The sequence below is a fragment of the Schizophyllum commune genome (assembly GCF_000143185.2).
Source record: "Schizophyllum commune H4-8 unplaced genomic scaffold SCHCOscaffold_13, whole genome shotgun sequence".
Lineage (NCBI taxonomy): Eukaryota > Fungi > Basidiomycota > Agaricomycetes > Agaricales > Schizophyllaceae > Schizophyllum > Schizophyllum commune.
In genome coordinates this window covers 716615-735354 of record NW_026089550.1, presented here as the reverse complement: position 1 = coordinate 735354, position 18740 = coordinate 716615, and the positions used below count along the sequence as shown (strand labels likewise).

The following is an 18740-nucleotide window of genomic DNA, read 5'->3' as shown; positions in this document are numbered from 1 at the left end:
TAATGTGGTATGCGACATTCTTGTCAGGATCTCCCTGAAGCGATCCCAGCCTTGGATGGCCAGTACGGCTCCATCCCGCATCGGGATTAGTCTCCGCGCACGCGCGCTTTGCTTGGGCATCATCCTGAGCATCGGGACTAGCCCACCACTGCTCGGCAAGCTCCTTCACGTGAATCTTGTCCCGGAAGGGTATGCCAACCAACTTCTCATTGGGGACCTTGGGCAGGATATCAGGGCCAACGTGGTCGACAGTTTCACGAGCTAAAAGAGCGCAGGACGCGCAAGACCTCAGTCTTCCTGCTAGGGAGATAGCGACTGAGGGAAGTTGGGAATGAGGCGCCACGTCGCCTGTATCTACAAATAGGGGCACCTTTTGTGGCGCGTCACTGGAAAGAAGGCAGACTCGCCCTCCTACGCACCACTTTTGACAGACAGCAAGGCCGTGCTTGTAGTCAAGCGCCTGCGGGATCCTGTGATCAGTGCAATAAGCGAGAAAACGGCGCAGCTTCAATGGCGTATTGATGGGCAGAGCTGGCTTGGGCTTGACCGGTGTAGCCGGAGTGGGTGGAAGGACGATCTGGGCAGCACCTGCAAGCCCAAGTCTACACCCCCCCACGGAAAAAATTTGCGGTCTGGCTCTTGATTCCTTCTCCGTTCGTAGAGCCAAGGTCATGACCCCGAAGAGGCTTGCTACACAAATAGGTAGTACACCTATGAACGTACCTCGCGACAGGGCCCGTGTCAGTGAAGGGCTCAAGATGCGTGGGAAAACCCGTCCTTCTCGGGAGCCCCGATTTCGTCGAGCCGTATCGAGCCAAGAAATAAGTGCATCACCTCCCCAAGGACTGGAGTAGATAGATGGGTACGATGTGATGGTGTAGTTGGTACTCATAGATATCTCTGATCAGGAATGACCGCATTATGATGGCAGGAACAAAAACCTACTTTTTCTCGATTTATCCATTCCTCAATACAGGGATGGCTATAAAAAGCGTGTAATCTATAGGACTGTACTATAAGCATATAGACTACACGCTAAGAGCTGGGATATCTGATACTGGGGCCTCTCAATGAGCGAGGACTACTTCATGACACCGACCAGAAAAATCCGAGGTGGCATGAAAAGCCATGCAAAAGATTATTACAGGTGTCAGCATACAGGTGGATTGTGGAATTCACAAGAAGAGTAAATGAGCTCTTGAACGAGCGTGATCACAATGGCTGACATTCGCTCATTGTAGCCACCGGCGATGAAAGTCGAACCGTGGGAGAAAACACACGTGTCACTTTTGATCATCACGTGTGGCGTCCCCCTTGCGATGCCGCTGTACAGTATACGTCGCGTGGGATAGGGCCGAAGGGGAACTACCCTCACACCCAACAGGCCACCAACTCACTCAATATACTGAGGCAGAATATCTATCGAAATTTGGGTCAAGGGTCCCCGACTGGGCCGCAAATTTTTTCCGCGGGGGGATGTACCAGCCAGACCGCCAAGCAACGTCAGAGTCTGTAACGCCTCCAACTGAGCGTGCTGACGAGCAACAGTCAGCGGCCGGGCAGCAAGCTGCGCGGCTGCCTCCTGCCGCTCCGCCTCCTCGCGGTCTGGGTCCAGAGAAGGCCGTATCTTCTTGTACCATGACTGGAGGAGCGTGTCCGATGGCCGGTACAGTGTTGCCCAGTCATTGTTCTAAGAGACAAAGTCAATAACGTAAATATTACATCATAGCACCACGTACAATCTCCGTCGCCCAGTCCTTGAGCATCTGGGGAGTAAGCACAAAGGCCTCCCCGCCCCCCTTCGCATCGATGAACGTGCAGCCCATGTCATGAGGGTTCAGATACTTTGCGCAAAGGGCTTCGGCCTTGCTGGTCACCGCGTCAGTCTTGGCACCCACCTTGTCCTAATGCCAATGAGCAATCGCTAAGAGTCTGGACGGCCACACTTAGCGGCTGAGCGCTAAGTGTTGAGAAATAATAAACTAGGCGCCGGGGAGCGCCCGGCCCCACCGGGTCCCACCAGATCCCGAAGAAACGTGATCGAGTGATGTTCGGAGATGTCCGTTGTGGACTTGTTGTCACATCGGTCGAACCCGTGTCACACAGTGCTGTCACACGATTCCCGCCCCCTCGCGCACCCGTGTTCTTTGCTCTATGCCTCCGAACGACCCTCGCACGGTACCTGCGGTCATTGCAGCGTGGTACATGCAGATGGTGGCGATGATAACAGCTCTGTTCACCTCTGATTGGTACTACAATCAACCATATCACACTTCGGCACTGACCGGTGCAGCCTGGGTGAAAGAGCTACTGACAGGTCATCCTGATCGCATACGCAATGAGCTCGGGATGAGGCTGGAAGTATTCATCGAGTTCGTCTATGAACTGCGTCGTACTTGTGGCCTGCAGGATTCCCGCTATGGCATCACCGTTGAAGAGCAGGCTGCTATATTCCTGTATATGATGGTGACTGGATTGAATACGCGCCACACTGGAGAGCGTTTCCAGCACTCCCATACTACGATTTCCTAGTAGGCTCAGCTGTGCTTGACCGTTTGGCTGCGTGCTGACTACCACAAAGCTACTTCTGCATTGTCCTCGATGCCGTATCCTCACCCCCGTTCTACACGAAGCACGTGCAGCTGCCAAAGGATGGGGACCAGCCACACAGCTACCTACACGACAATCCGAATTTCTGGCCTTTTTTTGAGGGCTGCGACAGCGCTGTAGATGGCAGCCACATCGCCTCTGCACCAACGGCCAGGGAGAGACACAGCCACCGTGATCGGAAAGGAACAATTTCGCAGAATGTCCTTGCATGCACATCCTTCGACTTCAGGTTTGTCTACATTATGAGTGGGTGGGAAGGTGCTGCCGCTGACTCCTCGATGTACAACGAAGCTCGATTTCGCGACCTACCTGTGCGGAATGGCCATTACTACCTGGCTGATGCTGGGTTCGGGTTTTGTGACTCGCTTCTCATACCTTATTGAGAAACTCGGTACCACCTCCATGAATGGGGCCGTGTTGGTCAAAGGTACATGATTTCCTCCTTCCTACATGCATGAGCTCATGGTACTCAGGCCCGAGAACAAGGAAGAGCTCTTCAATCTTCGCCAAGCGCAGGCCTGAAACATCGTCGAACATATCTTTGGCGTCATCAAGAAACGCTTTGCTGTCCTGACTCGCCCGGTCAAGTTCAGCCTTGACTGGCAAGCACTTATACCAGCAGCCGCCGCAGCACTTCATAACTTCATCATGAAGTGGGACCCATCGGATTTGGACAGGATCTTTCGGGAAGCGGAGGCCGAAGGCGACAGCCTCGAAGACGAGCAGCCAGGGATAGAGGCTGGGAATGAAGAACATGGTCGTCTGGCGGATCGACGCACTTCGCGGGCAGACGTGCTAAGTGTGACCACATTGCGCAAGACATGTGGGATGGGTATATTGCAGAGCTGAGGGCGCGAGGGGACCACGCGTATCTTGAATATCTTCGCACCCAATGTGACCAGAATGTTTGAAGGACACCAACATGATTACTAGTATTAAAAGAGTGTGACCTACAAGTACCTAAAGCAACGAACGATGTCTACTATAAGCTATTTAGAAGTCAGAAGAAAACATATTGGAAATCACATCCTTCTCCGGAGGGCTCCAGTACGAGTGCTCCTGAAGCTTGAGCTTGACATATGCCTTACGTGACTCCTCCCCCTTCTTCCCCATGTAGGTGTCCATAGCCGGAGTGTCCTTCTCGAGGATCATCGAGAAAAAGGCCTGCGCCTCGGCCGTCATCCAATCCTCCTCCTCGACACATGCTGCACAGTCACGACGACAAACGGGGGTGGGGGGCAGGCCAGATGACGGGGGCGGCCCAAACGAGTCGCGGAAGGTGGTGTTGAAGGCGCTGAGCTGGTCGACCATCCCCTGCATCACGGTGACGCTGGGAGGGACGCGGGACGTGCGCTTGAGGGCCGAGGAGGCCGACGCGGGCTGGCGGCGCTTCGAAGAGGTGGTGGCCGCGGCGGCAGTGGAGCCATGCGTGGCGGCCGATGACGAGGGCTTGGGGGCAGTGTTGTGTGACGATGAGGTCGTGGTATTGACGTTCTAAGCGGGGTGTTAGCGGTGTACTGACAGCGTGAACATACTGCGTACCTGCGAGCCCAAAAGCTTGTGGCGATCAGACTCAATGATCACGAACCCATCATCCTCCTCCTCGCCCATCGCCTGCGGCAGCTCCTTCTCCTCCTCCTCCTCCTCCATCGTGGCGTCGGCATCCGCATCCGCGTCCTGCGAGGGCTGATCGTCGCCCAAGCTCGCACCCTGTTGACATTGATCAGATCGATCGCAGCAAAAGACGGCAAAAAAAACGCACCTGGGAAGGCGTGAAGACGTGAGCGCCCGGGACGGTGGTGGGAATGATCTTATCTACCTCGTCAAACCACGGATACCTCTTGTGCGCGCGTATGGCTTGCACTCGGGGTGGCGAGCCGTGAACTCGGTCCATGAATCTTGAGTATCCGCGTTCACGCCGGCGCCCTGCTCTTCATCGTATGCCCCCCAGCCCGACGGCGACTGGATAAGCTTGATCGCCTTGTACTGCGCGCGGTGCTAGGGATACGGGAAAAGAATTTTATCAGCGCCGCGCACGCTAGCGAGATGAAAAAGAGGCCAACGCACCCAGTTCCACTTGTTCTTCAAAGAAGTGGCAGACTTCGGGGCCCCTCGCGTCCTGTACTGCTCCATGTATGGCACCATCGAGTGCCAGAACACCTTCTTGAAGTTGCCGCCATCGCCGGCCTCTCCCTTATGATCACGAAGGTACTTGATGAACTTATCGTTGTCATTGCGGGTGAAGCTGGACTGCGAGGTGGCAGGCATGCTGGGCAACGGCCCCTATGGGCAGTGGTGCACGAAAAAGCGAAAGACAAGGGACTGTGGACTGAGCGCGGCCTGTTAGTTCGACTTGTCACAAACTGGTGTGACAGTTCACCGCCGTCGGATACTTCCGTCGGCCAACATCACAGCTGTAATCACGCGCGATCATGTTTCTTCGGGATCTGGTTCGACCCGGTGGGGCCGGACGCTCCCCGGTGCCTAGTTTATTATTTCTCAACACTTAGCGCTCAGCCGCTAAGTGTGGCCGTCCAGACTCTGAAGAGAGAGTCAAAATATGACATACCACATCCACGTCATCTTCCGAGTCTGCATTGCTGTCATCCGACGTATTAGTGTTGTTTTTGCGGACCTTTCAGGGAGATCAGCCACTTGGAATGCAAGGATAGAGGTGTTTCCCATACCTTCTTCAACTTCTTCTCAAGGTCATGCATATTGATGAACGCGGAAATGGTGGGAACACTTCACACAACGTTGTTTGGGGGATAGGCCTGCTCGTTGATCTTGTCCACGAACAAGTCATACTCTGTGACATCCTCCAGGCTGATTGCACACGCTTCACTATGAAAAGAATGCTGAGATGGTATGAACCTCGGCGATGATGCTTGATACGCACGCGCGAACTCCCGGTGCGCTGAGCTTCAGGATGCAAGGCTTCTCACTGATATTCAGATGCGTGATCTTGAAGACGGCAAGGATCTCCTTGATGAGCTTCATGTGCGCGCTTTCCCCCTTCTCGAAGAGGTGATCAAACTTCTTGTTCTTCGATTCCTTCCTCGGCTTTGCTTTGCTGCCTTTTGCTGGTGGCGCGTACGTATAGAGCTTCACATTGACAGTCACAGTGACCGGCTCTTTGGTAGCATTGTTTTCGGGCGGCTGGGGTCACTGATGGGCACCGATGGACTATAGAGTACAGGAGTAGCAATAAAGAGGATCAAAAGGTCGGTGCACGCGCGGGGACAGCGCGCGGGCGGGTGGTGGCAAGGGGGTCCAGAACTAAAAATAGCGCACCAGGGGTGGGGGGGGAGGGGGGGTCTGAGGAGGCCCTAATTTAAAAGTCAACCCTCCTAGAGTTTTAGTGATGCGTGCCTTTCTGAGCACATATACGGAGTCCATAGGCCTTATTCAACCTATACAAGTATTTTCTCGCTTCTTTTGATTCTTCAGGATTCCCCAACCACCCCAGCGAGGCTTGGCGGCACAGGCACGTGGCCTGGGACATCTGAGCCTGAGGGTACGAGCCACGTGCTTTGATTATTGAACTTTGTCATTTTGTTTAGAAGGGCTTTGAGTGCGATAGCAACGTCAATACATGTATACTCTGACTGAAATTGGAAGAATTAGCGGATTATTGGGGAGGTGGGAGGGCTGAGGCTCCGCGAGCGTCATTTCGGCATATGCCGGCGGTCACGTGCGGGGGGAGGGGGGGAGGGGTAAGGGCCTTAAGCTGAAAGTCGACCCGCGGTCATTTTCTGCAATCCCGGACCCCCCTTGGGTGGTGGAGTTTGCCGGGAGGCGGCCGCCAAACATGTTACGCTGCAGTTCGCTGCGTGCGATTCCGCAAAATAGCGCAAAGCGCTGTAAGTACAGCTTGTGGAGGGACCTCCAGGCGTGAATGAATCAAGGAGTGTGGCTTCAATCGCACGAAGCTCAAGCTCCTCCACTTCAGACCACGGCTGGTTTTCCAGCTCCTCGATTTGTTGGATAGATGTGTCAAAAGTGGTCAGTAGGGCGAGTCTGCCTTCACCCGGAGTCACATGACCAGTCCCAACTCCAGGAATCACTGTGTCACATTCCCAGAGTTGGTGTCACATGATCACATGACTTTTCCCCACGCTTTGCCCCGGTGGCCCCATACATACGCGTGTATTCTTTCCTTCTTTTCCCTCAGTCGCTATCCTATACGCAGGAAGACTGAGGGTATGTCTTTTACTTACTTTACTCTTACTTATACTGACTGTACTTTAGTCTTGCGCTCTCTGCGCTTATTTAGCTCGTGAAAGGTTATGAGCCCTGTGGCCTAAATCGAGCAAGACTTCGATCTGCGACTCACTCTATCCCACTCTGCGCCATGGCTCCCAAGGACAGCAAGGTCCCGACGCTCACCGACGCAGCAGACTGGCCGCTTTGGCGCCTCCGGGTTACCGACGCCCTCAACAGGGACGATCTCACCTCCGTGGTGACTGGGTCAGAGAAATCCCCTCCCCCTGAGATCGCGGTGACTCCACCGACGCCGGCAACGTCCTCTCCCCCCTCCACGTCACCTGGCGCTCCGGCGACCACCACCACATCCACGGGATCGGGCTCCTCCTCCACCACTCACCAAGTTGCGCGGAGGGAGACCTGGTCTTGGCGGAATGCCCGCGCCCTCTCCACCATCCGAGAGCACCTCTCGAACGACATCGCCCTCGAGCTCCACGAGTACCAGCACGCGAGCGAACTCTGGGAGAAACTCGTCGAGAAGTTTGAGCAGACCAACACCAGTGAGATGGCGGTCACCAAACTGATCAAGATCTTCCGCGCGAAGCTCGCCGACGGCGACGATGGAGACGTCTCCCGTGAGGCGATGAGCGCACACATCCACCGCGTCCGGCAGTCGGTCACCCAGCTCGCCACTCTTGGCTACCCCCTCAACGCCAACCTCGTCCCCCTCATCCTCCTCGCCTCCCTTCCCAGCTCAGAGAAGTGGAAGATCGTCTTGTCCGCCATCTCCGCAGGCAGCTCCAAGGCTGCGCCCCTCACCCTCTCCTACGTCGAGGCGAAGCTGATGGCGCAGGTGACTAGCAAGGAGGACTCGGACGACCAGCAGGCATACGCCGCCTCCTCTTCTCGCGCGCCCCCACCGCGCAAGCCCAAGGACAAGGGCAAGAAGAAGGCCAAGGCCAAGACGTCCTGCGTCATCCACGGCGAGGGGCACTCCACCGAGGAGTGCAAGACGATCATTGGGCAGAAGGAGAAGGTGCAGAAGAAGCAGAAGGAGCGGGCGGCGGAGAAGGTGAAGGCGAACAAGGTGAAGGACTCGGACTCGGACTCGGACTCGGACTCAGACTCAGACTCGGATTCAGACGTAGACGACACGCATGTAACCGTCTCGCGCCGTGCCTACAAGAAGATTTCCGCCTATGTCCAGTCTGATCCTGAGCGACCGCAGCGACACCAAGGTTCACACATTGTCGACTCGGGTGCGTCCAAGACCATGACCCCCAACGAGCGCCTCTTCGACGACAGCACTTACCGTGTCCTTGACCCGCCGCGCAACATCTACCTCGGGAATGAGTCCGTCATCAAGGCAGTAGGCATTGGCACCGCCTGCTTCGCCTCTAAGACACCGGATGGTGTGCGCGCGCTGACTATTCGGAAGACACTGCATGTCCCCGACCTCGCGTTGACGCTCATCTCGGTGCCCCAGATCACCAAGCGTGGTCTGCGCGTGTCCTTCAAGGACAACGCCTGTACTATCCGCGACTCCTCCGGCGATATCGCCTGCGTCGCAACGCGGAAACATGGTCTCTACCACGTCGATTGCCAGCCCATCGGCACGGACGAACGCGCCTTCACCGCCATTGACATCAACCGGCTGCACCAGATCATGGGCTATACGAACTTCGAGAGCCTGTGCAACATGGTCCGTCATGGTCAGCTTGGGGAGGTTGACACGCTCACCGCTCACCCGGCGAAAGCTACCATCCGCACGAAGGAGGGGCAGGCGCCTATAGCAGAACCGATGAGGAGCGCTTCACCGGCAAAGAAGGAGGTGATCGACAAGCAAATAGACGTGTGGTTTGAACAGGGCGTTATTGAGCCCTCGATTAGCCCGTGGAGCGCCCCAGTGGTGATTGCCTATCGCAATGGGAAGGCCAGATTTTGCGTGGACTATCGCAAACTGAACGAAGTCACCACCCCGGACGAATTCCCCATCCCGAGACAGTCGGAAATACTGGCGTCGTTATCAGGAGCGCAAGTCCTATCGTCGCTGGACGCGCTGTCAGGCTTCACGCAGCTGGAATTAGACCCCAAGGACGTGGAGAAGACAGCGTTTCGGACTCACCGAGGACTATACCAATTCAAGAGGATGCCGTTCGGACTACGCAACGGACCCTCCATCTTCCAGAGGGTAATGCAATCCGTCCTAGCCCCTTATCTATGGCTGTTCGCCCTCGTCTACATAGACGACATAGTAGTCTACTCCAAATCGTTCGAGGAGCACCTGGATCATCTGGACCAAGTCTTAGGAGCCGTGGAAGAATCGGGCATTACGCTCTCACCATCGAAGTGCCATCTATTCTACGACTCAATCATCCTGCTGGGACACCGGGTGTCACGATTAGGCCTCTCGACGCATCTGGAAAAAGTCAAGGCGGTACTCGAGCTAGCCCGGCCCACGAAAGTGTCGGAACTACGAACCTTCCTCGGCATGACAGTGTACTTCAGTTCCTTCATTCCATACTACGCCAACATCTGCACTCCCCTGCACCGGCTTCTGCGGAAAGACGTACCTTGGGAGTGGGGACCGGAGGAGGAATACGCGTTCCTACAGGCGAAGACCGCTCTACAAAGGGCGCCGGTCCTAGGGCACCCGCAGGAAGGACTGCCCTACCGCCTGTACACGGACGCGTCGGACTACGTGTTGGGCTGCGCTCTTCAGCAAGTGCAAGGCATTAAAGTAAAGGACCTCGCCGGCACTAAGCTGTGCGACAGGCTCGAGGAAGCGTACAAAGCAGGGAAGCCGCCGCCCAGGCTGGTCTCGAAGCTCTCGGACAAGTGCAACGACGCCCGCGTCGCCGAGAAGTGGGCGGACTCGTTCGAGGAAACCGAGGTATTTGTAGAGCGCGTCATCGCATACTGGTCCCAAACGTTCAAAGGGGCGGAGACGCGATACAGCACCACGGAGCGCGAAGCGCTGGCCGCGAAGGGAGCCGTAGCAGGAAATCCAAGGCAAATGTCCATGGCTGCAGCCACTGAGGCCAAATGCATTTGGCATGGCTCTAGCCACTGGTGGCTGCTGCCACTGGCAAATGCATGGCTCCCAATTGCTATATCTGGTAACTTGCAACCTAATTAGGCATTGTCTGAGTCATCACTGACAGATTTGTCAGCAGATGCCATCAGAAACTGCTTAAAAATGTTGCAAATCAAGAGCAAATATAGCAGGGTTTGAACTCCAGACCTTGTACAGTTGGAGTGGTGCTCTAACCAGCTAAGCCATTGGATCTTGTTTAGCTAGCAGACGTGTTGCACTATATCACCCTCCCTTACCCAACCTTTCTAACCTCCCTAACCCTTCCTAACCATCCCCACTCTGAATGAGCCCTATGGGCAAACCCTAACCTCTAACCAACGAGACAACGAGACAGATATGACGTCCCTGGCCCTAACCCTAACCCTAACCCAAAACCCTAACCCTGAACCCTAACCAAACCCTAACCTTCTAACCTCCCTAACCTTCCTAACCCTCCTAACCTCAAACCCTAACCTCTAACCAACCTAAACCAACCCCTAACCCTCCTAACATATCCTTCTTCAACTTGAAAATTTCTGATCAAAGTCCGAGATTTTGTGTTTTTGCAGTGGCACCAGCCACCAGTGGCTAGAGCCATGCCAAATGCATTTGGCCTCAGTGGCTGCAGCCATGGACATTTGCCTTGGATTTCCTGCTACGGCTCGCGAAGGAAGGGCTCGTCAAATTCCAGCCGTACATCGAGGGCGAAAAGATCCTGCTGGTGACCGACCACAGCGCGCTGCAGTGGGCGAAGACGTACGAGAACCATAACCGGCGTCTAGCCTCATGGGGCGCCGTGTACTCTGCGTATAGGCCAGGTCTAGAGATTATACATCGACCCGGCCGCGTTCATTCGAACGTGGACCCGCTAAGCCGAATACCACGCGCGCCGCCACCACACACATCTCCAGCCCGGCATGAAGGACCTGCCCTGTCCACGGACGAGGCGGCGGCACAGTTGAGGGAGGAGGCAGCGATGAGAGCCCCCGCCGCGCGGATGTTCGAGACCGCACACCTGGTGGACTGCCTGCAAGATCTGCCAAGCGCCTATGCGGCAACAACTCGAGCGGCAGCTCGTCGCCCAGCTCGCGGGGGGGCGGAGGAAGGGAAAGAGAACCCGCTCCCGAAAGAGGCCAGCGAAGAGAAGGCGAGAGCAGCGCAAGAGAGCAAGAGCGAGCACGAGCTAGACAACGAGCCAGGACGCGAGGATGAGGAGTCGAGCGACGAGGAGGACTTCAAGCCAGGCGAAGGCTATGAAGGGGTATTCGAGAGGCAACCCGCAATATTGATCAGAATGGCGCCGGAAGAGGCGAAGGAGTTCGCGGACGCCTACCAGAAGGAACCGTACTGGGAACAGAGATGGAAGAACGCAAATTCGGACTCAACCACATTCACGCCGGGGCGCCGCTTCTACCGATCGGAGGACGGGCTCCTATTCTTCCTCGACGCGGACTTCCTCCCTCGGCTGTGCGTGCCGGACAGCCTAGTCCCACGTATTCTTCGCACAGCGCACGAAGAGCCAATGGAGTGCGCCCACGGAGCAGCCGCGAAGGTCTGGGCAAAACTACATCCGAAGTTCCACTGGAGGCACATGCGAAGGACTATAGACGCGTACTGCAAGTCCTGCGACGTCTGCCAGAAAGTCAAGTTCGACAACTTTAGGAAGTATGGGACGCTCATACCGAACCCGATCCCGCCGCAACCTTACGACTCAGTCTCAATGGACTTCATCACGGGCCTCCCCGAGTCGCGAGGATTCACGGGCATCTTCGTAGTAGTCGACCGTTTCTCGAAACACGCCCAGTTCTTGCCGATACCAGCAAAATTCGACGCGCAAGCAGCCGCGGAAGTCTTCGTGAGGAACGTCGCCACCCGATACGGCTTACCTTCCAGTATCATAGCCGATAGGGATCCTCGGTGGGTCTCGGACTTCTGGCAGGAAATGGCGAAGCTACTACAAACCAAGATGATGCTGTCGTCAGCCCATCACCCGCAGCACGACGGCCAAACGGAGGTGCTCAATCGCACTATCGAGACGATGCTGAGGGCGTACGTAGCCAGCGATACGACTCAGTGGGCCTCACTGTTGCACCTCCTCGAGTTCGCCTACAACTCGGCGGTACACAAGAGCACCGGAGAAGCCCCCTTCCGACTGCTGTTCGGGCGCATCCCAAGGTCGCCTTTGGACGCAGTATATCAGGCGAGGAGAGAGCCGACGGAACCGTACTCGGACAAGGACCTGCAGGACTACCTCGAGCAACTGGACATCGCGAGACAGGCGGCGAGGGACGCGATCGCGATGGCGCAAGAGGAACAGGCGAAGGCGTACAATAAAGGAAGGAAGCCGGCGCCCATATTCGAGGAGGGCGAGCGCGTGCTAGTCAACCCTCACTCTCTGGAATGGGTGGAGTCCAAAGGGAAGCCGAAGCTGAAGCAGAGGTGGATTGGCCCCTTCGAAGTCGCGCAGCGCATCAGCCCTAACACTTACCGACTCCACATGAACGACAAGTACCCTGGATTCCCCGTATTCAATATTCAGCATCTCAAGGGTTATCACGAGAACCCGCTTCCAAAGGATGAGCCAAGGGCGACGTTACCCGAGACGAGGGGGGAGGAAATGGCGAGCGAGGAATACGAGGTCGACAAGATCGTGGAGCACAAGTGGGACAAGAGGAAGCGGAAGCGGATGTATAAAGTCAGATGGGTAGGATACGGCCCCTTTTACGACACCTGGCAGTCGGCGAAGGACCTCAAGAACGCGCACGAGGTCCTCAGGAAGTACAAGAGGCGCTATAATCTATTGTAGGATCGAGCGGTTCGAACCCAGTGAGTCCTGGGCCGGCGGCTCCAGAACCGCACGAGGCGTCACGCGAGGCTAGCGCGTGCCCGCCTCGGAATAATACGCGATCAATTTCCTTCTCTTCCTCTCATTTCTCTTCCACCACTTGAAGAGGACGTAGTCGGAGCCGGCTGCCTCCTTTAGAGTCCTGCTTCTCGTCGGATTCGGCGTTTCGCGGGTATAACATGTCCTTCTATCTTTTCTTTCCCCCTGGCGCCGACGCTCCTCCGATCGCCGTCTACCACTTCGAGCACAACGTCACTTGGGTCGCGATAGGTGGAGACTACGACGCCCTCCTCAGGAGCCCCCGCTACGAACGCTTCCAGATCCCTTCGTTGCGCCAGGACCGGCTAGGACCACAGTGGCTCCTCCTTCCGTTCGTCTGGTGTCCGTACGCCCCGACCACGATTCTCTCGGACAAGGACCCGGTCGCGCCCGTCCTATGGAAGCCAGACGTCATGGAGCTGCAGTTCGACGAAGGCGCCTGTCGGGTCAAGCCGGAAAGGGCGGGAAGAATGCTCGAATGCGCGAAGACCTTCGCAGAGATCGGCGAGCGCCTCCGGACCAACACCCCCCTTCCCTTCTTCCTCAAGGACGGCGTGCGCATACGACCGTCCAACTTCGATTTCCGACGCATCGAGGAGGAGGGAAGGCCGGGTCAGATCATCGACCGCGTTCACGACTTCTGCGTGGCGGCACTCGATCACATCTCGTTCGTCGCATGGTACACGCTCTCTTTTAAAGGATACGAGGATGCGCTCAGCCCGCCGCAACTCGAGGTGGTGAAGCTCTGCCAGTTCGATAAGCGCCCGAAAAGGGGTTGCCTCCTCAACTTCCTGGTCGACTACACGACCGTCAACCTCGAGCAGTGGATACGGCATCGAGTCCCGGTCTACTACCTCTTCACGGAGGCCATGTCGTACGTCGACCGGTTCGTGCGCGTGCGGCCCGACGTTCTCCTAGACTACCGCGAACGGGCAGTGGCGGGCGCTACCAGTGAGGAACTGATCGAACACTACCGCGTCAACGAGCCCGCGGTCCTCGCCTACGACGACTTCTTCCAGATACGCCGTCCGTTGGCGCAGTCTATCCTCACCGACTCGCCCATCCCCATTTACGACCCGAAGACCGCCTACTCGGTCCAGGTCTGTCAAGGCTACCGGCCATACGCCGCTCGCAATCCCCCTCTCATCAAGTTACTGCTGCCGCGCTACGAGGCCGTCTCGCGTGGGGGGCAGTTCCCTCGAGTGGACATCGCCAGGTGGGCACCGAGGGCCATCGATGGGGGCGCGGCAGGAGACGTGTTCCTTATGGACAGAGGCCTGGACGACCCGACCACGACAGACGACCTCTTCGACGAGCACACGTTCGATATCAACTCGGGCTGGATCAACAACAACTACCTCACCTTACGCGAGCTCTTCAAGCCGGCCTTCGCCCCCAGGCCGGGCGAGTCGTACTCGCTGGATGGAAGTAGGGTCGTCTTCCCCGCACAGGCGGACGACTGGCTCAAGGAGTACGAGAGGGAGCTGGTGGCTAGAGCGGTGCACGAAGGGAAGCCTCGCCCGCGCGAGTACCAGGAGTATCATGACTGGGAGGTAGGATGGGGCGGAGAGATCGAGTGGGTCTACGAGGAAGTCATCAGCGGGCTGACGGAGAGCTCGGGAACGGGTCGGGCAAGGGGATCGACGGGCGCGACCGAGGATGTCGAGATGAGCGAGACCAGCGGCTCGGAAGAGGAGGAGGAATACTCGACGGCTCCCGCGACGCGCCCTCCTCTCGAACAACGCATCACTGACCCCGTCACAGGAGAGTCCGCCGCCGCTTGGCGACAGCCCTTGTCGGAGCGCATCGCCGCGCGGGAATCGATCACGGTTCGACGGGGGCGGCAGACCCGCTGGGAGGAGGAGAGCGAGTGCGGCTCCAGCACTCCGGCCAGCAGCGTCGCCTCATCAGGTCGCGTGTGGCAGGGTACGAGGAGGAGCGCCTCGCCCGTGCGAAGCTCGCGCCTGGCGGACCCCGGACGCGTCTCCAGCAAGCTCTACTCGCCAGACAGCAAGCGCTGGGAGGCGCTGTTGGAGGCCTTCAACCCGCAGCTAGAGGAACTGGGGCAAGTCTTGACTGCTCCGCGAGGCACGTACGTACGCGACGACGTCCGGCGCCCTCGATTGGACTGGGATAAGGACTTCGTCGAGAAGGGATTCCTACAAGTCCACCGCTGGCAAGACCGAGTCAGACTCATACTCTACGCCCTGTTCCACCGCTCCCTCCGGACGCCGATCCACTTCCTCGATTTCGTCCTCGAGAAGGGCATGAAGGTCACCTACCTCATCGCGAGGGACCCCATACCGACGATGGCGCAAGCCGGCTCGCGGGAGGAGCCCTCGACCACCCTCTTCACCCCTCTCGCCGGCTCCAGTCCGACGGAGGTCTTCAGGTTGTGGGAAGCGATCCTCAGCGGGCCAATGTGGGCGAAGACGCACTTCCCCGCGTTCTTGCAGGAAGGGGGCACGATCAGCTACGTTGTGCGCCACTACGCGAGGAGGTACCTGGACGTCGCGGGCGCGGGCGTGAGCGCCGAGACTCGAGTCTACGCACGCAACAGTCGGCCGCTACCGGCTGGCAAGTTCGGCAGCGACTACTTCGTGGTCAGCGACCAGGCCGGGGAAACGGAACTCGCCGTCATCGGCGGTCGCGTCGCGAACCAGCGCGACGAGCTCAACCCCTACTATGTGGTGCCTCCGACGGCCACGTTCGACTCGAAGGGATGGGACATCGGCACCGGCGAATGGTTGACGGCGGAGGAGGAGTACCTGAACGAGGTCATCCAGCGCTGGCGCACGGGGCGCGAGACTATCCTCCGTACGCAGGCGCAGTGGAATCGCCACGCCAGCGACTGGGCTCACCATTACAAGCAACGCCGGCCCCAGGAAGCGCGCAAGGAGGCTCTCCCGATGGAGAGCGAGTGCGAGCAGTGGTGCGCAAAGCTGGAGGAGGCCTACGGCATCTCGCTGGAGTACCGCAAGATCTCTGACCTCGCGAAGCCGTTGACGATCAAGAGCCTTCGCCAGTTTCGCTGAGTGGCGCGTCGCAGGCGAAGAGTGGGGGGCTTTGTGAGGCGAATGGGACGGACAGGAGGGACTCTTCCCCCGCAACGCGGCATGGACCCAGGGGGCTATCTTTTCTTTTTACCTTTCTCTTACTTACTTTAGGATACTTACGACCATCTCACTTACGACCGGATACGGACTCGATACGACTCGTACATACGCGGCGCGTAGCGCCTTAGATAATCGTACTTACGCACGTGGCGAGGGCGGCGCTGATCGGCCGCCCTCTACGAATATACGTTACCTTCTTCACTCAACCTACCCAGCCCTACTCGACGTCCCCGACGTATCGAGCAGGGGCCTTAGGTGCGAAGAGGCCCACCTCTACTAGATCGCAGACGCGGATTCGCGTCTGCCTGGGCACTGCCCGCTTCGGAGTCGAAGCGTAGCACGCCCGTTCTCAGTAGAGAACCACTTCGTCGCCTACCTCCCGCTCACGAGCATCCCCACGCGGTCGGCAGTCACCGCAGAGAGAATGGGTTTTTCTGGAGAAAAAAGCGAGTTCTGAGAGGTCTGGGGGGTTTTTGGGTAAAGACTAGAGCGCGGGGCTCATAACCTGTTGAGATGGGAGGGCGCAGACACAAACAACAGACCACAAGATGACGGTCAGAGACAAGGCTAAGTGACAGCGTGATACGTGACTATAGGTAAATATCCCCTTTTGGGCCGGTCCAAGCACACCAACTCCAACACGCCTACCCGCTCATCCCAAAGAAGAAGCGGAAGGGCAAGTTCGCCGACCGCGCCCGCCGGTGCATCCTCATAGGCTACGCTTGGTCTGAGGGCACAAAGGCGTACAAGCTCCTTGAGATCGCCACTCGGAAGGTCATCATCTCCCGGCACGTCAAGTTCGACAACGCCTCCCCCTCTCCTGACGAGATGCGCGCGGGCGAAGACGATGTGTCTGCCGAGCAGTGGGAGGACTTTGGCAAGTACTTCCGTCTGCCGCCCAAGGATGCTCCTGCACCAGATGCAGGCAGTGACAGCGAGGACAATGACGACGATGATGCGCCGGCCCAGCCACATGCAGCCGGGTCAGTGGGAGCACCTCGTCCACCCACGCCAGAGCCAGTGGGAGATAATCGCCCGCACTCCCCTGACTCGGACGGGCCACCGCCAGCTCCGCGTCCACCTAAGACGCGCATACCGCGCCGGTCTCTGCCACCGGCCATGCCACCGCCGGCTCCTGCCCCCGCCGCTGGTCCATCACGCCGCCCTGGCCTTCGCAAGCCAGAAGAGCGAACAGCGAACCAGCACAAGGACCAGGGCTACATCAATGCCCGGGAGCGGCAGGAAAACCACCGGAAGGTGTCTGCCCAGCAGTGGAAGCAGCGCGAAGCGAACATCCGCGCGCGCGAGCAGCAACTCGAGGACAATCGCCGACGTCGAGAGCAGCCGCCTCAGGCGGAAGCTCCTCCTCCACCTCCGGCACCAGCTCCCGAACCAGAACCTGCACCAGCGCCTACCCAGGGGGGTGGGGATCCCCCGGGCCAACCCGATGAAGAGGGTGAGTCAGTGAGCTTCGCTTTTCTCAATGACGAACTCTTCGCGGGCGCAGCATCTGATGGTCGGTCGAGCAGTGGTGCGCGGAAGATTCCCACCACTTGGAAGCAAGCCATGGCGAGCCCGGAGCGCGACAAGTGGTTGGACGCGCAGTCGGAGGAGTTGAACAGCTTCAAGCTGAACAACGTCTACGAGGAGGTACCCATCCCGGAGGGCGTCAAGCCGATCACCTCCAAGCATGTCTTCTCCTTGAAGGAGGATGCTCAAGGGAACATCGAGCGGTACAAGGTGCGCATCGTGGCGCGCGGCTTCACTCAGCAGGAAGGAGTTGACTACCAGGACACCTTTGCGCCCGTTGCAAGCCTGGAGTCCATCCGCATCATCCTTGCCCTCGCCGTCCGCCTCGGTCTTTACACTGACCAGATGGACGTGAACACCTCCTACCTCAATGGTGAGCTGCTACAGATGCTCTACATGCTTCCCCCGACTGGTGTGGACATCCGGGAGGGCTACTGCTGGCGACTCAAGAAGTCGGTCTATGGCCTCAAGCAGGCTGGTCGCGCGTGGAACCAGACGCTCCACAACAAGCTCGACAAACTCGGGTTTGTGCGCCTCAACTCAGAGACTTGCCTCTACATCTTCCGGGACGGTAAGCAGGTCTGCTTCCTCGTCGTCTACATCGACGACCTCCTCCTCGCCGCTACCTCGCGTCCTTTCATGGACAGCATCAAGAAGAAGCTCACTGCTTCCTTCAAGATGCGCGACTTGGGTCCTGCCAAGTACCTCCTGGGCATCGAGATCATCCGGCACCCGGGCAGGCGCACGATCTCCCTCTCCCAGAGGAAGTACATCGACACCGTGCTCGAGCGGTATGGCATGTCGGACTGCACGGGCGTCAGCACTCCCATGTCCACAAGCACTCGCATCTCCGCCAATGACCCGAACGATAACGAGGTGCACACTCATATGGCCTTGGTCCCCGGGGGTCCCGTCGTCTCCTACCAGAGCGTAGTGGGCTCGCTCATGTACGGGATGATGGGCACCCGACCGGATACCGCCTATGTGGTGGGGGTTCTTGGCCGCTATAGCGCCGCCCTCAAGGCTTGCCATTGGGAACTGGCCAAGCGGGTCCTCCGGTACCTCAAGAAGACGCGCGACTGGTGTCTAGTCTATGACGGTGCCGACGCTGGCATGGCAGCTGATGCTGTAAGGTAGATTTAAATCCACCCCGACAATTCACGTAACGTCGATTGTAATTTTTCACGACGTCAAAACGGCCCGATTCCCCCGCCCGGGCGGCCAGCCGCAGGCGCCGGGACCTGCCCTTATAGGGCTCCAGGGCCGTGATGCGCCCCGCGCGTGGCCGCCGCGGCGCGGGAACGTCGCGTGCGCGCCC

The 18740-nt window shown here is 58.0% G+C and overlaps 7 protein-coding genes across 7 annotated transcripts; 6 read left to right on the top strand and 1 right to left on the bottom strand.

Annotated features, from left to right (window-relative positions):
• Window positions 1-2460: 2460 nt before the first annotated feature.
• Window positions 2461-2792, top strand: SCHCODRAFT_02480378 (uncharacterized protein; the record flags this gene model as incomplete). The annotated part of the gene is made up of 2 exons (XM_050342781.1): window positions 2461-2531; window positions 2582-2792. Coding segments are annotated over 2 exons (282 nt in total), but the record flags the coding sequence as incomplete, so codon positions are not given.
• An 811-nt stretch (window positions 2793-3603) lies between these two features.
• Window positions 3604-6115, bottom strand: SCHCODRAFT_01110848 (uncharacterized protein; the record flags this gene model as incomplete). The annotated part of the gene is made up of 10 exons (XM_003026075.2): window positions 3604-4104; window positions 4153-4372; window positions 4430-4608; window positions 4678-4893; window positions 5180-5245; window positions 5298-5355; window positions 5410-5454; window positions 5510-5769; window positions 5905-5939; window positions 6001-6115. The coding sequence occupies 10 exons, from the start codon at window positions 6113-6115 to the stop codon at window positions 3604-3606; spliced, it is 1695 nt and encodes a 564-aa protein (XP_003026121.1).
• A 2400-nt stretch (window positions 6116-8515) lies between these two features.
• SCHCODRAFT_02517936 (uncharacterized protein) lies at window positions 8516-8758 on the top strand (the record flags this gene model as incomplete). The annotated part of the gene is made up of 1 exon (XM_003026000.1): window positions 8516-8758. A coding segment is annotated over one exon (243 nt), but the record flags the coding sequence as incomplete, so codon positions are not given.
• A 2386-nt stretch (window positions 8759-11144) lies between these two features.
• SCHCODRAFT_02463539 (uncharacterized protein) lies at window positions 11145-11432 on the top strand (the record flags this gene model as incomplete). Its single annotated transcript, XM_050342635.1, has 1 exon — window positions 11145-11432. A coding segment is annotated over one exon (288 nt), but the record flags the coding sequence as incomplete, so codon positions are not given.
• Window positions 11433-12143: 711 nt separating this feature from the next.
• SCHCODRAFT_02460100 (uncharacterized protein) lies at window positions 12144-12428 on the top strand (the record flags this gene model as incomplete). Its single annotated transcript, XM_050342604.1, has 1 exon — window positions 12144-12428. A coding segment is annotated over one exon (285 nt), but the record flags the coding sequence as incomplete, so codon positions are not given.
• A 57-nt stretch (window positions 12429-12485) lies between these two features.
• On the top strand, window positions 12486-12680 carry SCHCODRAFT_01060687 (structural insights For Mpp8 Chromodomain interaction with histone H3 lysine 9; the record flags this gene model as incomplete). Its single annotated transcript, XM_050340958.1, has 1 exon — window positions 12486-12680. A coding segment is annotated over one exon (195 nt), but the record flags the coding sequence as incomplete, so codon positions are not given.
• Window positions 12681-12916: 236 nt separating this feature from the next.
• Window positions 12917-15811, top strand: SCHCODRAFT_02517896 (uncharacterized protein; the record flags this gene model as incomplete). The annotated part of the gene is made up of 1 exon (XM_003026001.1): window positions 12917-15811. One exon carries the CDS (start codon window positions 12917-12919, stop codon window positions 15809-15811), a length of 2895 nt encoding a protein of 964 aa, XP_003026047.1.
• Window positions 15812-18740: the final 2929 nt, after the last annotated feature.